General features: G+C 39.9%; 1 protein-coding gene across 1 annotated transcript in view; it reads right to left on the bottom strand.

Annotated features, from left to right (window-relative positions):
* Positions 1-4,618: 4,618 nt before the first annotated feature.
* The window catches only part of Tnip3 (TNFAIP3 interacting protein 3), a 40,470-nt gene continuing 23,186 nt past the window's right edge, over positions 4,619-21,902 (bottom strand). The window contains exons 7-8 of the mRNA XM_055612986.1: positions 20,850-20,910; positions 4,619-5,021 (exon numbers count right to left, since the gene is read on the bottom strand). Of these exons, the coding sequence (XP_055468961.1) occupies positions 4,990-5,021; positions 20,850-20,910 (93 nt within the window). The 3' untranslated portion in view covers positions 4,619-4,989. The remainder of the gene's footprint in view (positions 5,022-20,849; positions 20,911-21,902) is intronic.

Raw genomic sequence — 21,902 nt, 5'->3', positions numbered from 1 at the left:
AAGAGATGCACAAAGGATACCATATACTCATTAAAGGAGAAATCCACCAAGAAGATATAATAATTCTAAACATTTATATACTGTACACAAGTTCATAAAAGAAAACTACTACAGCTAAAATCACATGTTGACACTCACACGGTGACAGTGGGAGACTTCAGTATCCTACTTGCCAGTTTAAATAACTCACAACTAAATGAAAATTGGATCAAGACAAAAATGAGGAATTTTATATTTGAATAAACATAAATATACAACATACCCAAACAGATAAGACACATGAAGGCAATTCTAAGAAGTAAATTCATTGCTCCAAGTGCCCACATCAAGAAGCTAGATGTCATCCGAAAACAACAAGACACACAGACACAAACCAACAAACAAAACCAAGGATATGATAGAACTAAATGATGTCACATATCAAATGGACCTAGCTGCTATCTACAGAAAGAACTTTTCACCCAAAAACTAAAGAATAGACTTTTTCTCAGTATCTCATGGAATTTTCTCCAAAATTTGAGCATGTATTAGGACACAAAAAGTCTCAACAGATATAAGAAACATGAAATAACACCCTGTATCCTTTCTGACCACCATGGACTAAAGCTGGATATCAACAGTAATAGAAACAGCAAAAAGTACACAAACTCATGGAATCTGAAGAACTCACAACTAAATGAAGATTGGGTCAAGACAAAAATCAAGAAAGAAAGATATTAAAGACATTTTAGACTTGAATAAAAAAATATACAACATACCAAAACCTATAAGAAACAATGAAAGCACCAACTGCCTACATCAAAACACTAGAGAAATCTTATTACCTTAATGACACATTTGAAAGTACTAGGAAAGCAAGAAAAAATAATACCCAAGAAGAGACACAGCCCACGCGAGTAGTGCTACACATGATCAGGTGTTTGCGTAAGAACGCAAACCGAGGAAGCCTTGGGGAAAAGGCAGTAAGCAGCATTTCTTCATGTTTTCCTCATGTTCCTGCATCGAGGTTCTTTTCTTGATATCCCCCTCTGGCTTCCCTGAATGGACTGTTACCTCTAAGCTTAAGAAATCCCTTTTTCCAACTTGCTTTGGTCAGTGCTTTATCGGAGAAAGAGAAGTAAGTTAACACAATGTTCCTCATAGTAGCTTCTGCTCTGTTGGAGCAGAAGATGGAACATGAATACTATGAAAGAGAAACTAGGCGTAAGAAATGGTTTCTGAAATAACTGACAAATAATGGTTACAGCAAATTTTGCTTTTGAGCCGTGTAGCTGGGATGCAAGCAATTGGGCATAGAAAGAAGACTCAGAGCAGCTGCACCCTTAATGCTGCAGAACGGCTCTCTAGAAACTATAATCATGAGGATTTCAGCAGGATGAGACAGAAAGGGCAGAAACAAACAGGGGGAAAAAGCAGCAGCAGGGCCATTAATTTGGGGAGACCTTGGGCTGGCTCTGTCCTCTCTACAGGTAGATCTAGCCACATGCAGTGCAAGAGGCAGGCAGCAGGGCCGCTTAACAGAAACTAAGAGGGCATGTAAGACAGTGGGGCTGCTATATCTATTAGCAGCCTATGGATTTCAGATCTGAGTGTGCAGTGACTGGACTTTGTTAAAAGTGTTGGAAGCCAAAAGCAACAACATGCCCACACTTCGAGTAACTCACACACTTTGTGCCCCTCTTTCCTTCCTCTCATAATCTAAATAGGATATTTCTCTTAACTTGGGATGTAACTTAATAATTCCATACAGTACATACTATCTCTTTAACCATTTTTTTTTCAAAACTATGCTCCTATGATGATAGAACTTAATGAAAACCAAACAGAGCATCCCAGTGAGCAGAACTTTCCGGGCTGGCCTAGAGAGCAGAGCTGTGACATCCACATACCTGGGCTGCCCCTCTGAGGACAGTTTTGAATCTTGGTTCTGTCACCTACTTGTCATGGATCTCTGGGAAGATTCCTGATCCTTTTTAAGATTCAGATCAATTATCCATCACAAGAGCATGATTATAATGTTTTTCTAGTATCAGAGAGCAGTGCATACACTATAAAACAGAAAATAAAGCCTAAAGCAAATAAAACAAAGGTATAGCCAGTGAGGAGGAGGCAAAGCTGACCTATGCCCTGGATGTTATCAGGCCTGCAGTTTTCTTCCAGCCTTACACTGCAACCAAACAAAGTGAACACATGTTTCTCTTCATGTGATATCTTCAAGTCAAAGATCAAATTCTCCGTGATCACCCAGACTCTTGAAGCGTGCCTGCTTTCATGTTTCCTTCCTCAGACAGGTGCCACGACCTCTTTTCCTTTCAAAACAACACAGCTATTCCTCACTAATGCCCACAAACTCTGTGTGAAGATAAAACACAGCCACAGAGGAGGGTATAAACCTTATTATGCTCCCAGGCAGAGAAGTCTCTGAACATGTTATCGGGAGAGGGCTATAGGAAGAATGAGCGGAGAAGATCTCTCTGGAACAGTTAAGGGTTTAGTGAAGGGTTTTCTTTTCACACTTGTAGTGCTCCAACTGGGAGGAAAAATAAAATTTGTTCTTATCAACAGACCGTTCTCCCCCTAGGAAAACATTTATGCATTCTTGCCAGTATTTGGCACCTTGTGAATTTGGTACTACCATAGGGTCAGTTTGAATAGTTAAGCCATGTTTTATTGCTGCAGACAGTAGTTAATGTCCTGTGAAGAATATTTTCTTGTGTGTACATTTTTTTATTTCCATCAACACAACTTGTTTCATAGACTTAATTCAGAAGGAGAAAAAGATATTCCAATGATTTTGTTAACAGTCTGAAGAAATGAGATATTCCTATGTGCAGAATGTCTTCCTAGAGCTGACAGTTGTTTTTCCTGACACACTTGAAGTGACACCCAAGTATGTCTTGCCTTCCTGATAAACAGCAGCATAAGCAGAGGGCTCAGAAACTAATGAGGCAGCATCATTCTGCTTTTCTTAAGAGTTAAGCTACAGCATAGACAAAGCCCAAAGAGAAAATGCTTAGTTTCCTAAGACTTCTTTACCTTCTCATTATGCAGTGTGTACTCACAAATTAAAACAAAAATAGTTTGAGTTAGACAAGCCACATAATTTGGGGAGTGAAGCTAAATAGATCCAGTAGGTTTATTTGCACGTGCCCTGGGTGTTCCTGCTTTTATTTAGGTTCATCTAGAAGTGTGAGATATTTGTAGATTTCACAGTTTGTCGTGAACATGCATCCTTACAAACAGAAACTCAAGTTGATGCTGGCAAAATCCTTTTTTTTTTTTAAAAAAGTAGGTCTTCTTTTATTTCAGCAAGTTTTTTTTCCCCACCCTCCCTCCCCTTTAGTCCTCAGAAAGGGGGAATCCTCCTCCCCTACTATCTGATCCCAGCCTATCAAGTCTCATTAGGATTGCCTGCATCCTCTTCCTCTGTAGCCTGAGAAGGCCACTTCAACAGGGGGAAGTGAACAAAGAGCAGGCACTAGAGTTCATGTCAGAGACAGCCTCTACTCCTCTTACTAGAGACCCCTTACTAGCTGGGATGGCTTCAGCTACATCTGAGCAGAGGTTCTAGGTCTTCTCCAAGCATGGTACTTGGTTGGTGCATCAGTCTCTTGCAGGCCTCCTGAGCCCAGATTTTTTGGCTTTGTTGGTCTCCTTGTAGAGTGCCTGTCCCCTTCAGGTCCTCCTGTCCCCCCACTCTTCCACAGACTATCTGTGCTCTGCCCAAAGTTTGACTGTGAGTCTCAGCATCTGCTTTGATTTCTTGTTAGGTGGAGTCTTTCAGAGGACATCTATAGTAGGTTCCTGTCCTGTTCCCTCTCTTCACCCGCTTTCGGTATCTATCCTCTCTGCCCTTCTGAATGAGAATTAAGCATCCTCCCTATGGTCCTCCTTCTTGTTTAGCTCCCTTAGGTCTGTGGATTGTAGTATGGCTATCCTATATTATATGCCTAATATCCACTTAAATCTGAAGTAGCTGCACTTAGTGCTTTTAAAACTGCTGACTTTTTAGAAACCTGTTAGGTCACTTTGTAAGTTGACTGCAGTAAAACTTAGGTATGTATTATTCTTAGGTTAATTAGTTCAAAAAGCCATAGTTACGTTTCTTAAACCATTACTCAAATTCACCAGCTGGCAAAGAGACAGAACCTCAATTCATATATTTGGCAGTTCTTGCTAACTCCATGCAGATAGAAGGAGGCTGTCACCATCCCGTCAGGATGTTACCCTTCCATAAGCCACTCTACGTAAAGATGAAAGAGGCTCACAAGTTCTGACAAGCTTAAAAGTGATACATTGGAAGAACTGTTTCATGTTTATCCTTTTATTCAGTTTAACTTATTTAGTCAGGGGAAGTCTAGAGGTCCTTTGATTGTCTATTCACATTCATTTAGTTTCAAATTCAGTAATAATGAGCATATCACCTACTCCAGCTGTCAAAACAATGAAAAACCAAGTTAGCCATTATGAAAACAAGGTTTTCTTCCAGAGACTACACAGTGTGTTATTAATTTTTTTTTAGTTGAAGAAATGGGCTGATCTGGCATTCTAGTTACAACCCAGGTTGGCCTTGAACTCCCTGTAATCCCGCCTGACCTCCCCATGGAATTATATGATGTGCCACTGTGCTTGGCTTAATATGTGTACATTCTAAATCAGTATATAATGTCACACCACCATAGCTGAAGTCATTTAAGTTCTGGAGTCATCTTCGCAAACCCATCAGTGGTTAGTTGAAGAGAGTTTTGAGGAGAAGCATGTAATCAGCTGTCCTGTGTCATTGTGGAGAAAAGCTCAGCGTGGCTGCAGAGCTGCAGAGCATCTTGCTGTTCTATTGTGTCTCAGTGGTCCTGACTTTTCCTCTATCCAGGACACAGGGAAGGAAACGTGAGCAAATCTCAAAGGAGAATAAATTCACAGCTGTCCTGAAGAAGCAAAGTGGCCACAGCTGAGAGCCCACTGCCTGTTCCTCTCTGCTAGCATGCATCTCTACCGGTTGAATTTTCTTTCTGAAGAGAAACCTGTGAAAGACAGTAAGAAAATAATTCACATTAAATTTTTAAATTTCATTTTCTTCTGCCTTAGGGGTAAATAATGTAATCTTCTGGGTCAGCAAAAAGGAGAGATGTTTTACTTGTGAACTGCTCACATGCTTTCAAAGGTGGGAAATAGATGGTCAGTGTTTCCAGGACTAACATGCTTACCATTTGGGGCAATTGGTTGTGGTCTAATTCTAATTATGATTGGGGAGGAACATTCTGTATTGGAATTTTCATTCTCACTGGCATTCTGATGGCTTTGGCATTTGCTTGTAAAAGTAAGTCATTTTTTACAGTTGCCAGTTAGGCTCACCCCACCCCAACCCCCACCCTCACCCCTGCCTCAAAGAGAGAGCATTTGCCAGTCATACAAAAGTGTCTGATTAAAATGTTTCCACAGTACACACCTAAAATCCAGCACTTGAGAGGCTGAGGGGGGAGGACCAGGTGGCACTACACAGCAACAATCTGTCTCCAAAAAACTAAAAGAAGGATAAAACAGGACTAGTCGTACTGCGAATGCCACAGAAAACACCGTAGCTTTTCCGATTGGTTAGCGCAGTGTGAAGGCTAAGATGAAAGTGTTGACATATTTGGATAGCATACCATAAGTGAACATGACAAAGAAGGTAGAACTTTACACATGGCAACAGGAAGCAAGCGCAAAATATGTCATTAAAGAGAATGTCTCATTTATTCACTATGACATAAAAATATATTGACTATTTATATCTGATACCTGGAATTTGGAATAAGACAATGAAAAACTAACATCTTGGTAAAAAAAAAAACAAATGAAAAACCAGGAAGAAAATGTTAGTTTCCTTCATCTAAAGAAACATCTTTTCCAATAAATGAAGACCATTCCAGAAAACCAGAACCAATCAAAATGAAGCGAACAAGTGATGGGGGGGGTGTCCAGCCCAAACTGATGTATCTTCAACACAACTCCTGTATTTAAGGCTTCATTATCCTATCAGAAAAGGGGGTAGAAAGATTATAAGAGCCAGAGGAACAAGATGTTTGCTGTGAGATTATGTCCCCTAGAAATGTCAGAAATTATACCCATAACGTCTCATCAGATGGCTGATTAAAAATGACCCAAGCAAAGGTGACACCAATGAACATGCTACCATGGAAGGTGGAAAGCTCATGGGGCCACAACTCTAAACAAAGAACTGCAGGCAAGTAAGGTATGCTGCGAGTGAGAAAAAGAGTCTTCTCCAAGGGAAAAAAACAAAAAACAAAAAACAAAAAAAAAAAAACAATTTGTTATTCAATACCAAATGGTCAGCCTTGAAATCACCTATAAACAAGTAACATTATTTAGATTTAGCAGGTTATAATTATATATTTAGGACTATATATGTTTACTTATATTCCTATATATATTTTAAATCATTATTATATGAGTAAACACACAGACATGTAACAACAATTAAAAATATAGGCCATGAATTTGAAAAAGAGCAAGAGGGTACATGGGAAAAATTAAAGGGAGGAAAAAGAGAGGGAAAAACGATGTAATTATACTATAATTTCAAAAAGTTAAAAATAAACAGGTTTCAGAAACTGTGACCATCTTCAAAAAGCTATCTGAAGAAGTGCTGTGAGAGTGAGGAGAGGCCACTACACAGTCCCTCAGAAATAAGATGCAGAAATGTTATTTAATGCACATGCCTTAGCGAGAACACGAGGCGCATGTAACAGTGTGATAGGACACACGTCTCATTAAAGTAAATCATAATAGTGGAGAAGCCAAAACTGGAAGCTGTCTTCACATTGGGAAGATAAATAATCTTTTTCTTTTTCATTTAAATTCAGTTTTTATAATTTATTCATTTTACATCCCAATTGTAGACCCCTCCCTCATTTCCTCCTGGTCCCACTCTCCCTCTCTCTTCCTCCTATTTCTCAGAAAGGGGGGATCCCTCCTCTACTATCATCTATCAGGTCTCATTAGGACTGCTTGCATCCTCTTCCTCTGTGGCCTGACAATGGCCATCCACCAGGGGGAGGTTGATCAAAGAGCAGGCAACAGAGTCCACATCAGAGACAGCTTATGCTCCCCTTACTAGGGAACCCACATGGAGACTGAGCGGCCTATTGGCTGCATCAGAGCAGAGGGTGCAGGTCCTCTTCATGCATGGTCCTTGGGTGGTGCAGAAGACAAATAATTTTAACATTGAGGCATAATGTACTGAGGTAACCAAGGGGAGTTAGGACTGAATACACTAATGGCTCATCTACAGATGTGTTTAAATAGTCGTCTTGCCATTTGAGATAAATTTTGTGAGACAGGTAAAGCTACGATCTTTATCATCTTGTTTTGAAAAGAGGCTATGGCTATGAAATAATCTATAGTAGAATGGAAATTTGACAAAACCAAAGCCACACCTTTTGTTTTTTGAAGGGAAGGCAGAATTTTCCTGAAACCTAAGCAAGCAACCTTTCCATTTGAGATGCAATAATATACAACTTGTTTTCCTTCCTGAAGGTATTTAGGTTGAATTTGAGAGAATATAAACAATTTGCTAATCTAAGTTGCTAATTACATAACATACCGTGAACATATGTTCATCCATCTATCATCTATCTATATTCTCTCTGTATAGTTTTCTATTATCTATCATGTTTATGTTATATCTCTCATCTATTTTTCTGTATATTATCTATTATCTATCAATTCTTATCAACTATTATCATCTTTAGCAAAATCACTGCATTGATTGATAAGCTGAACTTTTGATCAATTTGTGTGTTAATTACTACTAGAATAATAAAAAATTTATTTTATCAGAAAAACTATTTTTAATTATCTCTACTGGTTATTATACTAAGTATAATTATAAGCATCCTGTTTCTTACATATCAGAGTAGGCTTTGTTATTTATTAGTAGTCCCTTTGTTTTTGCATACTGAAAGAAACAGAAAAATATCCAAATAAGCCAGTTTTTTTCCACTAACATAAGCATTATCTCTAATGATGCAATGTAAAGGCAGTTATAAAAAACATAGAAATGTAAAATTAAAGATGCTGGCTTTCAGAATAAGATCATTATCATTTATTTGAATAAAAAGCATTCGCGTTTGATTCTATTTTATTTGCCTACCATATAGCTCAGGACAGCTCCTGTTCCTGGTCCTAATGTTGGATTTGCTCTCAGGCTTTCCTATGTGCTGGCCAGTAATCAACTGTATGCATGTCGACAAGTTGTTTTAGCTGTCTGTGTTTCAATGTTTATATATATAAAATATGGACAATAACATTACTCCCTTAAGCGGCTTACTATGAAGCTTAGACAAAGTAGGACATGTATATGCAAAGCACCTAAAATAATGTTTGTCATGCAGTCAGTATTATGGTCTTCATGTTTGGAATGAAGTGTGAGAAGTTCTGGAAATACAATAGGGCCTTTGTGTATGTGGCTGGGTGGGAAAGAGGTGGCACTCCTCGGAGAGATCCTTCTCTCCATAGAACCAATGCATTTAGCGTGAGAGGGAATTTGCCGTGAGAAAGATGTTCATGTGGAGTGAAGGTAGCAACAGGAGCTGTGCTGACTGCTGTGGCTATTTCTAATATTCACTTGACCAGATTTCTTCACCTAAAAGAGAGGTCCCTGGGCATGTCTGTGAGTGTGTTTCCAGAAAGGTAAAATTGAGCTGGGAAGAAGTAGCTGAATGTGGGAAGAGCCATCCCATGAACCAGGGATCTGGACTGAATAAAACAGAGAGGGGGTGGACCACAAGCATTCACCTCTCTCTCTTGCTGATGGCTGGCACATTAAGCCAGCTCTTTCCTGCTCCCAAAACGTGCTCTCTGCCATAGTGGAAAGAAACTGAGCCAAAATAAAGCCATGCTCTTTGTGTTGCTTTTTGTTAGATATTTTGTTACAGTGATTAGAAAAGCAATTAATAGTCAGAATACCCAAACTGTGCCAGTTGAAAGACACAAGGAAGAGACCCCTTTACAGAGTTTTAAGGGATCATGACTTGCCAAAACCCTGATTTTAAACCACTATGAAAAACACCCGAAACCACCTAGTTTTGGGGCTGTGTGTTTCTATTCCTACAAACCAAATAAAGTTAGTGCTCAGTATGCTAGAAGTGGCCAATTATGATGTTTAGGCTCTGGTCTTCTCTACTTCTAGCAAATTCTCACATTTCCTTATTTCATAACTTTTTCACTCGTTAACCAAACTTCAATTCTGCACTACATGGGAAATTGGCAACACACCCAAGAGCCAGGCATGCATGGCAGCCAACCAGAGCTCTCTTGACATTTGACTAAAGCAAACAAACAGCATGTTTTCAAGATGTACTGATTCTGTTATACCATAGCCATTCTTGAAACATGGAAGCAATTTTATATCCATCAGCTCATGAAAGGACATGGAAATCTGCTTTGTAAAATCACCTTTGTAAACAGAAGCTGTCACACATTAACATCTGTGGATTTCAACACATGAAAAAGCTCATTGTTTTGTGATGTTCAGTGAGGATGCAGGAGAGTCTCCAATGCTTTGGAGATGTTCATTTACTTCAACGTGCCTCTAAAGCATTCAAAAATAACCACAGACAGTAGATGAGATCAAGGCTGGAAGCTAGTTGGCTGGAAGATTAAACCAGGCGGTACTCTGCTCCACCCAATGTATAGCCCTCCTCACTCTGTGAGCATATTTTCCTCCTAAACAAGTTCCTGGTATCCAAATGTGGGCCTCAAAGATCTTTCCCAAATAACCCAAAACCTTCTTCCAGGATACAGCTAGTCTCTGCAGAACTGGGGAGCCTTCAGAAGACATTTTGTGGGATGGTGAAGGATGTAGGTGGAATCAGATTGTGCCAGCTGTGCTGTATGAAGCCCACACATAAGAGCCCTATAGAGCCAGAGGGAAGAGAAGAGCGCATCTATGGGCAAGAAGCTTACGGCTCCTGCTGATGTCAAGAACTGGCTTAGAAAGAACATTCTAAATCTACTCTGGCCTATCTCAGGGATGCTTATGAAGGTAAAGAATGGTCTATAACAGTTTCTAAGTGTGATTTATAAACATTTACATGCAGCATGTAACTCTATTTATTTCTGTACCTGAAAAAAAGTGTTTAAAATTCACACTGTTAAAAATTGGTGTTAAATTTTTTTAGAAGAAGGAGGGAGGGTGAGATTAGGAGGAGAAGAGGGAGGGGATCACAGCTGGGATACAAATTGAATAAATTGTAATAATAATAATAATAATAATAATAATAATAATAATAATAATAATAAATTTTGCCATTAATCTCCTGTTTACCTTTTACACTGTTTGATTTCCAGGTAAGATGGTACCCTACAGGTATCTCTGTGTGACATAGTGAAGGGAAAGAATAAAAAAAAAATGACTGGCTTCAAAAAAAGAGAGTTGGAAGTTCACAAAGGTAGTGATAGGATATTTAAAAAGTACAAGAACGAAAGAAAGGAAGAAAGAAAGAGGAAGGAAGGAAGGAAGGAAGATGTTATCTGGAGAAAATTCCAAGCCAGTTATAGTTCCAACCCTACAGCAGGAAGAGAGGCAGAAGTCTCTTCCAAAAGGTCAGCCAGAGAGCTCTGTAAAGAGACTGGCAGTCCTATCCTCAGGCTAAGCCATGGGCCTCAGCAACCTCAAAGTTGGTTGCAAGTTCTGGTGAGCCAAAGGTCTCTGCAATGTTTAGGAATCTCATTTGTAGCACAGTAGGGCTTGGATGACAGGGGTCAGGTGCCATTTAGAGCAACAACCTATTGCTGAAAGCAGCTGTCCTAGTGATCTTAACACAGAGGGAAAAAATCACTAGACCCCAGAAACCTAAATTTAATTTGCCAAAGGGCAATAGACAGTCTCTGAAGGCAGTTATGAAATTCTGGTGTGCAGATGATGCCATGGCTAAAGTACCTAACTCTGCCATGAGCTGCCAGGAGCAGATTTAACAAATGGAAAAAACCCTGGGGTCTGATTGCCCTGAGACTGAGGTCAGGCAACCTCTAGAGCCACTCATTTCTGGACACTGCTATAGAACCTAAGAATTTTGAAGCCCTGCAGGCTGCTTGACACCCTCAGCTGCATCTTTCCATCAAGGAAATTACACCCTTAGGAGGCCTTGAAATTCCAAACACAAATCCCCCAAAAAATGACAGCATTGGAGAGAATAAATGTCTCTAAACAAAGGAGAACTGGCAGGAAATTCATCACATCCCACACAGAAAACCAGCCCTTTGTATACAGACAGGCCAGAAGGTACAGATCAAACAGTAATCTAGCCAGGCACAATCAACAAAATTACAAAAATTGGCTAGTATCTTTCAATGATAACCTTAAATGTAAGTGGTGTCACCTCAGACTAAATTACTGGATTTTTTTTTTTTTTGATGACTGGATTATAAAACTAGATCCAATCATCTGTTGCCTCCCAGAAATACAGATTACTGGTAAGGACACCCACAGACTGAGAGTCAAAGGATGAAAGATAATAGATCCAACTGCAGATGCAAAAAGCAAGACAAAACTGTTCACAAATGAAAGAATTACACAGAAGACCCAAATCAATGAAATTATATATCAAAGGGGGAATATTACAACACATGCCAGTGAAATCCAGAGAATCATATGGAAAAATTATACTTAAGAAAAGAAGGAAACTAGAAAAAAATGGATAAGTTCTCAGACACATATAATCTACAAAAAAATTGCAAAGATATATTTAGGAAACAAATAGATCCAAACAAATGACAGGTTTAAAATAGTAATAAAAGGTCTGCCTATAAAGAGGAACTCAGGACTAGATAATTGATAGCAAATTCTACAAAATATTTAAGAAAGCTAGCATGAGTATTTCTCACACTATTCAACAAACAGAAAAGGAAGGAACACCACCAAGATCATTCAGTGAAGCCCACATTACCCCCAAACCCAAACAGAATACGGACAAAACTGACGCATAAGTCACCGTTATAGTTCCTTCATAAACACAGATGCACAAATCCTCACTACATTTTTGTGAATTCAATAACACATTAAGAAGATCATGGGATTTAGGGCTGGTTCCATCCACATAAGTCAACATTGTAAAAAAAACTTCAAGACAGAGATCACAAAATATTCTCAAATGAATGCAGAAAATGCATTTAATCAAAGTCAACATCCCTTTATTAAAAAAAAAGCCACAAAGACAGTGATGATAGGAGTAATATACTTCAATGTAATAAACACATTTTCAACAAACCTGTAGTTATCAGAAAGAAGGAAGAAGGGGAAGGGAGGGCAATAGAGACCTGTGACATGCAAGTAGAAGGGAGGACCAGAAGACAGGTCAGAATGACAGAGGGAAATGAATAAAAACAAAATATAAAGAAAAATACGCTTTAAAATACCACAATGAAACTCATTATGGTTTATACAAACTTTAAAAATAAAATTTTAAATGTATCCCTGCTTGTAAAAACAAATCAAATTTTATACACGAAGTTGTTTCCAAATAAATATCCCAGGTATAAAAAAATCCTGTAATTTCAGCTTTAATTTTTATAACAAGAATAATTACAATGGAAGATACTAGGATATTATTTTTATTAATATTATTTCCATTAATTAAAGATAAAAATATAAACTTGTCAGCAGCCAGGAAACTAATAGCAACAATATTTTCTGATTTTTAAGGTGCACAGATCAATGAATGGCATATGAAATATCAATTTTTTTATATTTACCATAGGGTCAAATTTTCACACTTCTAGAAATATACTTAGGAAAAAATCAGTGTAAAAAAAAAAAAAACACCTCAGTAGCAGAAGTATGAATTCAACGTATGTATTTATTAATGAGAAAAAGGGTAAAGAAGATACGGGTTATGTACATGGGAGAACAGTTTTCAATCTTAACATAATGAAACCCTGTCATCTACAGCAGAATAGATAGAATTGAAGGTTGTTATGTTAAGTAAAATGAGCCAGATGGGGAAAAAAAAACACAGATTTCTCTTTTACAGATGAAAACTAAACCCTTACATCTCAAAACAGAGGAGAGTACTGTAGTAATCACTCGACGCCAAGATGTCTAGATTGGGTTGAGCCATAGGAATGCCTGTGAGGGATTTTTATATTGAGGGTGATTGAGGTGGGAGGAGCCGCTCTGAAAGTGAACAGTACCATTTCATAAGCTGGGTGCTGGACAAAATGAAAAGGAGAGATCAATCCATTGATCCAGAGTGTGAGCCAAACTAGGAGCCAAATAAAGCCTTTCCCCTTTAAGTTGCTTTCATTAGGGTACCTTATCACAGGAACAGGAATATAACTAAGACAATGTATGATTAAAAATTTTAAACCTATGATTTCTTAGTAATATTACTGTTTAATTGTTATATGAAAATTCTAAACAATTAGGGGGCATCTCTGGAATGAGGGAGGCTCCTAGGAGTCGACGGGGATGGCCCTGTCTGAGACTCTGGGCAGCAGGTGATATGGAGCCCGAAATCACCACTTCCTGTAGCCAGGTGGGACTTCTAGTGGAGGAAGAGGACACCAGCCCCCCCATAAAACTTTTGACCCAATATTTGTCTTGCCTGCAAGAAGTGTAGAGATAAAAATGTAACAGAGATTGAGGGAACAGTCAACCAATGACTGACCCAACCTGAGGCCTGCCCCATGGGAGACGGCCAACTCCACTGACACTATCAATGATACTCCACTATGCTTGCAGACAGGAGCCTAGCAGAACTGTCTTCTGAGAGGCTTCTTCTAGCAGCTGATGGAAACAGATACAGAGTATCATAGCCAAACAATAGGCTGAGCTCTGAGAGTCTTGTGGAAGAATGGAAGAAAGCATAGAAGAGGCTGGAGAGGTCAAGGACACCATAAGATGACCTACAGAGTAAGCTAACCTGAGGCTATGGGTGCTCACAGAGACTGGACCACCAACTAAAGAGCATGCAAGGGCTCGACGTAGTCCCCCTACACATATGTAGCAGAATGCAGCTTGTTCCTTGTGTGGGTCCCCCAACAATTGGAGCGGGAGCTGTCTCTGACTCTGTTGCCTGACTTTGCATCCCTTTACCATAGCTGGACTGCCTCACCTGACCTCGGTGAGAGAGGATGTGCTTAGTCTTGCTGAGACTCGATGTGCCAGGGTGGGTTGGTAGCTATGGGGAGGCTCCCCTTATTTGAGGCAAGGGGAAAAAGGGTGATTGGAGGAGCTGTGGGAGGGTGGGACTGAGAAGAGAGGAGGGAGGGGCTGGAATCAGGCTGTAAAGTGATTAAATAAATTAATTAATGAAAAGAAACACACATACACACAGATCTATAGATCTAAAGGGAGTTTCCAGTCGCATGAACCAAAGCACAGCAAGATTCATTGGTAAAGTTAATGAAAGCATATGAATCATTGTGACAAGAATGATTTCAGGGACTTGATGAATATAGCCGGGCTTGAGCTTTGAAGTTAGTTACAAAGGAGAGAGGGAGCAGTGGAAACACAAAAATTCTGAGTAAGGGATTTATTTAGAATCCCTATCCTGCAATATTCGGCCACAGTCATTGACAGGGCTGTGTGAAAACAAAGAATGGCAGGTTTCAACAGCAGCTACCCTGAGAAATTCTGCTAGACTTTTCATGCACAGGTTAGTTAATGATATATGTACTAATACTTACATATAGTACTGTGTCTTTGACTTGTCATATTCTAAATATCAAATGAAGAAAACAATAAATTCTATTTGTGTTAAATGGTTTTTATCCCAGATACTCTAAATCGGTTAGAAGAAAAAGTAGGGAAGAGCCTAGAACTCATGGGTACAGGAGACAACTTCCTGAACAGAACACCAACAGCACAGGTTCTAGGAGCAACAATCAATAAATGGGGCCTCATGAAGTTGAAAGGCTTCTGTAAAGCAAAGGACACCGTCATCAAAATGAATGCCTACAGATTGGGAAAGAATCTTTACCAACCCTCTACCTGACAGAGGGCTAATATCCAGTATAAGTAAACAACTAAAGAAGCTGAAAAGCAACAAACCAAGTAATCCAATTTAAAAATGGGGAACAGAGCTAAACAGAGAATTCCTGATAGAGGAATATCGAATGGCAGAGAAAAACTTAAAGAGATGCTCAACCTCATTAGCCATTAGGGAAATGCAAATCAAAACGACTCTGAGATTTCACCTTACACCCATCAAAATGGCCAAGATCAAAAACTCAAGTGACAACACATGCTGGAGATGTTGTGGAGAAAGGGGAACCCTCCTCCATTGCTGGTGGGAATGTAAACTGGTACAACCACTTTGGAAGTCAATCTGGCGCTTTCTCAGACAATTAGGAATAGTGCTACCTCAAGACCCAGCTATACCACTGCTAGGTATATACCCAAAGTTTGCTCAAGTACACAAAAGAGATATTTGCTCAACCATGTTTATAGCAGCTTTATTTGTAATAGCCAGAACCTGGAAACAACCCAGAAGTCCATCAACGGAGGAATTGGTACAGAAATTGTGGTATTTTTACACAATGGAATACTACTCAGCAATCAAAAATGAGGAAATCATGAAATTTGCAGGCAGATGGTGGGATCTAGAAAATATCATTCTGAGTGAAGTATCCCAGAAGGAGTAAGACAAACATGGTATATGCACGCTTATATAGACTTATAAGATATGATAAACATAATGAAATGTATACACCTAAAGAAAATAAACAAGAAAGAAGACATGGGGTAAGATGATAAATCCTCACTTAGAAAGACAAATGGGATGTGTATTGGATGTATGACAGGAGTCTACCGCAGAAGGCATCTGAAAGACTCTACCTAGCAGTGTTTCAAAGCAGACACTAACACTCATAACCAAACCTTGAGCAGAGTGCAGGGAATCATATGAAAGAAGGGAAGTTAGTATGACCTGGAAAGGATAGGATAGGAGCTCCACAAGGACCAAATATATCTGGGCACAGGGGTCTTCTCTGAGACTGACACTCCACCAAGGACTATGTATGGATATAACCTAGAACCTCTGCTCGGATGTAGCCCGTGGTAGCTCAGTAACCAATTGGTTTCCCATAGTAAGGGAAACAGAGACTATTTCTGACAGGAACTCAATGGCAGGTTCTTTGACCTCCCCAACCCCCCAAGGGAAGAACAGTCCTGCTAGGCCACAGAGGAGGACTTTGCAGCCAGTCTTGGAGATACCTGATAAAACAGGGTCAGATGAAAGGGGAGGAGATCCTCCCGAATCAGTGGACTTGGAAAGGGGCAGGGAGGAGATGATAGAGGGAGGGTGGGATTGGGAGGGAATAAGGGAGCAGGATACAGCTGGGATACAGAGTTAATAAAATGTAACTAATAATAAAAAAAATTAAATTAATTTTTAAAAATGGTTTTTATCCCCTCCTTTGGAGCAACAGTGTTGTTTATAGAATGTCTATTACTTTTAATTCTAATAAAAAATTAGAAAAAGCCATAATGCATGCTGGGAGCTTATAGGAAGATGAAATTATTGAGAACTAAGTGCTTAGATAATTATCCAAATTAAAGCCCACATACTCATTTTTTAACATTTTAATATAGTGATAGAAGTAGGCTGTTGATTGAAATGGAAAACCCATGCATGGTACTTGATTCGAGTATGAGTCTCTGGGAAGACCCTTGTGTTCAAATGTTCTGGTTCTGTTGCTCTCCTTGTGGAGTTCCTGTCCTCTCCAGATCTTACTATTTCCCACTTCTTACATAAGATTCCATGCACACTGCCCAACAGTTGGCCATAAGTCTCAGTGTCTGCTTTGATAGTCTGCAGGGCAGAGCCTTTCAGAGGCCCTCTGTGGCAGGTTCCTAGTACCATACATGGAGATAACCTAGAAGCCTTGCACAGATGTAGCCCATGGCAGTTTAGTGTCCAAGTGTGTTACATAGTAATGGGAAGAGGGACTGCCTCTGACATAATCTGATTGGCCTGCTCTTTGATCACCTCCCCCTGAGGGGGAACAGCCTTACCAGGCCACAGAAGATGACAATGAAGCCACTCCTGATAAGATCTGATAGACTAAGATCAGAAGGAAGGAAAGGAGGACATCCCCTATCAGTGGACTTGGGGAGGGGCATGTGTAAAGAAGGGGGAGGGAGGGTGGGATTAGGAGGGGAAGAGGGAGGGGCTTATGGGGGGGATACAAGGTGAATAAAGTGTAATTAATAAAAAAAAAAGAAATTGAAAACCCGAGGTTTGCAATCCTACGTATAAAAGAATCTAAATTTAGTGTTAAATTGCACTGTGAAATTTAAATATTACTAAAACTCTCCAAGCCTCAGTTACCTCACATATGAGCCAGCATAAAACAAATCTATGTTATAGTATTGCTTAAGAGAAACGATGCTATAAAACTACTTGAGTTGGTACATTACAGGTATTTTTCTTGATTGTAATGTTATCCTTGTAGACACTGTTACGTTACAAGTTTATGTATCACAAAGCTTGTTATATTTTCTTAGGCAGGTATGTCAGTAGATCTTATATGATGCATAAGTTTCATTTTAAATATTTTATTATTTAAGTTGGGAATATCATTCTAATTAATTCATATTTTATGTGATTATTATCTTCTCTAACTTTGGCTTAGGAGGTCTTTGGTAATGATGTGTACATTACTGATTAGTGACTTCTCTAGAGTAATTGTATTTTCTAGTGACTAAAAGTGTAGCACATGGAAATAATATCTTATTTTCATTGCAGACCAATAGAAAGTGGAAAGTTATTCCATGTCACAATTCAATGGAATGGTCCTGGTTACCAACAGGCCTTTCTAATAAATTTCTTCGTTATGGAGGGAACCCAAAATCTTATTGATTATATTTGTAGTCTTTGTGTAGTAGAGAGCAAAGCAAAATGAAAGTCTAGTAGGTGTGTGAAAAAATATTTTCAGAAAAATATGGACGTTTTATTATAGAATTTTCATTTTTTTATGTTTCTTTATGATACTAATGTAATCTATGGCCTTTACTGCTCCACGTTAATTGTCAAACTGACAAACTCTTGGATCGCCTAAGAGATGAGCCTCTAGGTATGCCTGTGGAAACGCTTTTGATTGTATAAATTGAGGTTGGAAGAACTGCCCACTGTGGTGACGCCATTTCCTGGCTGGGCTCCTGTTCAGAAAGGGAACACGAGGGGCAGCATGTCTCATTTCTGTCTCCACTTATTGACTGTGAATGCAACGTGAGAACCTGTCCCGTAATCCTGCTACCGTGACTTCTCTGTGATTGTACAGTATAACCTCAAACTGTGAGCTCAAATAAGCCCTTCCGCTTAATTTTCTTTTGTCAGAGCATTTTATCACAACAGAGGAGAAACTAAGAGAGAAATCAGTACCTGAAAGAGAAGTGGGGTGATGGCTGTATAGACATAATAATGTAGCTCTGTCATGTTTGGAGCTAGGTTATCACTGAAACATACCATAGTTTGGTGCTTTCAATTACAAAAGCCCTAGAATTCTGGAAAGAGAACTTAATGGCCATTTTGCTGGGATTTTGGGAGACAAAAATGCTAAGAAAAATAAGGACAATGTAGGCCTGGCTCATGAAGTCCCAAAGAAGTAGGGGGCTTCCACGCGATGTTTTGATAAAGAATCTGACTGCAGTCTATCTGTGTCCGGAGACCCTGAGTGAAGCTGAATTTAAAGACAATCGGCTAATTTGCTTAGTGGAGGAAGGGATTATGAACAAGCTTACAATTTCACACCAACAGTGCCGACAACAAAGCACCCACAATTGTTCAAGAGAACAATCTCCACTGAAGAGAAAGATGGCACTCCGCACTTGAACAGTGACTTTAAGATAAAACCTGCTCATTAAAGGTTCCAATTTATAAAAAAAAATGAAAATGTACATATGTTGTCAGTTGTTCTGAAGCTAATTACTTACCCTCTGTGTAAACCTGCCTAAGTTGTTGTGCCTGATTGGCTAATTAAACAACCTATATCTGGGAGGGCAGAATGGGGTAGGCGTGGCTAAGGTTTCCTGGCTTTGGAGAATCCCAGGAGGAATCATGGGAAGAACCAGACTGATGAGAAGAAAGGAGGGAGGAGGACACCAAGATGGTTTATCCTGGAAAAAAAAACAAAAAAACAACCATGTGGATCCTGGAGAAAGGATCCCAATATTGACATGAAAAGGCTCAGATGAAGAATAAAAGCAAGTATTTATAAGATTATGGATGGAAGATAGGATGGTTAAGGAGGATGGCATTGGACGGGATTAGGAGATGGATAGTGAGGTGATTTAGACAGCATAGGTAGGAATATTTGCCAGGCCCAAGGTAAATAAAGCAATTATAAAATATAACAGGTGTCTGTGTCTTATTATTTGTGTAGCGGGTTAGATAATGCCCCCGTGATAATCTTAGGGCTAATAACAAACATTATATAGCTGAACACTCACTTTTTTTTAGAATTTACTACAATATTAATTGAAGGAGAAAGCCCGAACTGAGAAAGTAGCTGAGGGAGTTCCCTGTTCCTCAAAAACAGGAGCTTAGGAGAGAGTTTTCCCAAGGTCAGCACACAGAAGCTGACATAAGTGTGGTCCAAGCATTGCAAGTCTATCTAATGATGGCAGTGTCATCTACATGGTGTTGGGCTAGGGGCATGAAAGACAAGGTTGCAAGTGTCCTGCTCCAGCCAGTGGTTTCAGAGGGCAGCTGAGGCCAGGCAATGTGTGGCAGGACCCATCTCTCTGCCAGGAGGTCTTCAGAGACCACTGTGGGAGGCCTAGGTTGAAGCAGAAACTCCAGGATATTTGAGATGCCAAGAACTTGTAATATTTACAATGGAGACCCATGAAATGGACTGATGCTGGGCCAAGACAGAGGCTATGTGCACTGCAGGTGGCAGAGCTGGAGGGGTGAAACATGTTCAAAACAAAATTCATTATCTCAGATGACATTTCAAGTAAAAGTTGAAACTACAGAGCTTAGCTTGAGGTTTCTAGAAAAATCCACATGTCTGGAAATGAACAAGGTACAGTCACAATGTGTGTAATGGAAGGTCTTAAATGGATGAGAATAAAAGGATTTTGCTTATAACAATTCGTAATATCTATTCCTGGTCAGCCTCAAAGTACTGTGCAAGCCAGCAGAAAGTAAGGCTACTTTGAGAAAGAAGCAGAGATAATAGTAAACCCAAGGAAAATGAGATTTGCAGGCACTTTGGAGTATTTTGCAGATGGCATTTAGTATTTTTCCAGCACGGTGTGAGGGGGTTGCTGTAAACAGCTCTGGACTAACAGAACTGTTTCCTTAGAGTCCCAAGGGAAAGCAGTTCTGAGCTTTGCAGTTCCTTTGTCTGCCAATGACATTCGAAACATCTGTTTTGCTAGGCTTGGTTATGCACACCTGTAACTCTGGCTCTTAGGACATCACAGCAGGACCACGAGTTAAGGCTCATCCTTAGCTACATAGTTAGTTTGAAGCTATTGGTCTGCATAAGACCATGTCTCAAAAAGGAAAAAAGAAAAAGAAAAGTCTGCCGTGGAGCCTCCTGGATTGTGGGTTTGCACTTGTTGTTCAGGGGTAGAATCAGAGTGCGGTAGCTGTCACTCTCTCTAAGTCTCCGACCCTGAGCCTGGAATAGGAGCAGAACATAGAGCTGAGGCACACGTTTCGGCATCTCAACATTGTCTAAAGGAGCTCACTCCACACCACAGACGAGAGTCACGTGTGCAGCGCGACTTCACTGTGAGTTCTTCCCTAGCACAGATGGGTGTTGAGGAGGCATTTCCCCAAAGATCCCATTTGTATGTAAATGTGAAAGAATGTCTGTTAAAGCTGTGGTCTTACCATGTGCCTTGTGCTGTGCATGGGGAGGAAGCTGGTTGAGAGCATTCCACTGATAGTCTGGCTGTGGGGAAAATAAAGCCCTGTTATAAAAACATAGACTTCAACAAAGGTAGCAGCACATTAAGATATAATTAAACTCTGTGGATTTTATTAAGCAGCCAATGTACAAATAAATCATTTTGAAACAAACCTTTTGCGAGTTTTCCTCATCTCACCTTACCTCAGGCCCTCTGCATATGCCTATCTAGAATTCCTGGGACTTGGGAATTATACATTTTCTGTATCTTTCCTTTCTCCCCATTTCTTCCTTTCCTTCTTTCTCTTCTTTTCTCCTCCCTCCCTCCCTCCCTCCAACCTCTCTCTTTTCTTGGCATTTCTGTTAACTTGACATAAAGTAGAATCACAGGGGAAGAGGAAACCTCAGCTGAGGCATCGCTTCCATCAGACTGACATGTGAGCATATCTGTGGGGCATTTTCTTGATTAACAATTGGTGTGGGAGAGCCTAGCTTACTGTGGGTGGTGCCAAGCCTGGGCAGATGGTCCTGGGATATAAGAAAGCAGGCTGTGGCGGCCATGGGGGACAAGAACCATTTCTTCATTGTCTTGGCTTTAGTTTCTGCCTCCAGGTTCCTGCTTGTGCTCCTCCTGTGGCTTCCTTCAGTGATGAACTGTGATGCAGATGTGTGAGCCACATAAACCCTCTCCTCCCCAAGTCGGTTCAGTCAGTGTCCTCCCAAGTTTACATTCATATGTTGGTTATCAGGTAACAAGGCAGCTGCACTGAATAAATGATACTTTATCATGTTGGTTAGTTTTATATCTTCTTGACACAATCCATAGTTATCTAGGAGGAGGAAAGCTCAATTGAGAAAAATGCTTGCACAGGATCTGGCGATAAGCAGGCCTGCAGGGCATTTTAATTAACCCATTGTGGGTTAATTAACCCATTGTGGGTGGTGCCAGCCCAGGCTGGTGGTCCTGAGTTCTATAAGAAAGAACGTTGAACAAGCTATAGGGAGCAAATGATTAACCAGCACCACTTCATAGTCTC

This window comes from Psammomys obesus, unplaced genomic scaffold (assembly GCF_907164565.1).
Source record: "Psammomys obesus unplaced genomic scaffold, mPsaObe1.curated_primary_1811, whole genome shotgun sequence".
Lineage (NCBI taxonomy): Eukaryota > Metazoa > Chordata > Mammalia > Rodentia > Muridae > Psammomys > Psammomys obesus.
The sequence above is the reverse complement of the archived record's forward strand: the minus strand, read 5'-3'. Positions and strand labels throughout refer to the sequence as shown.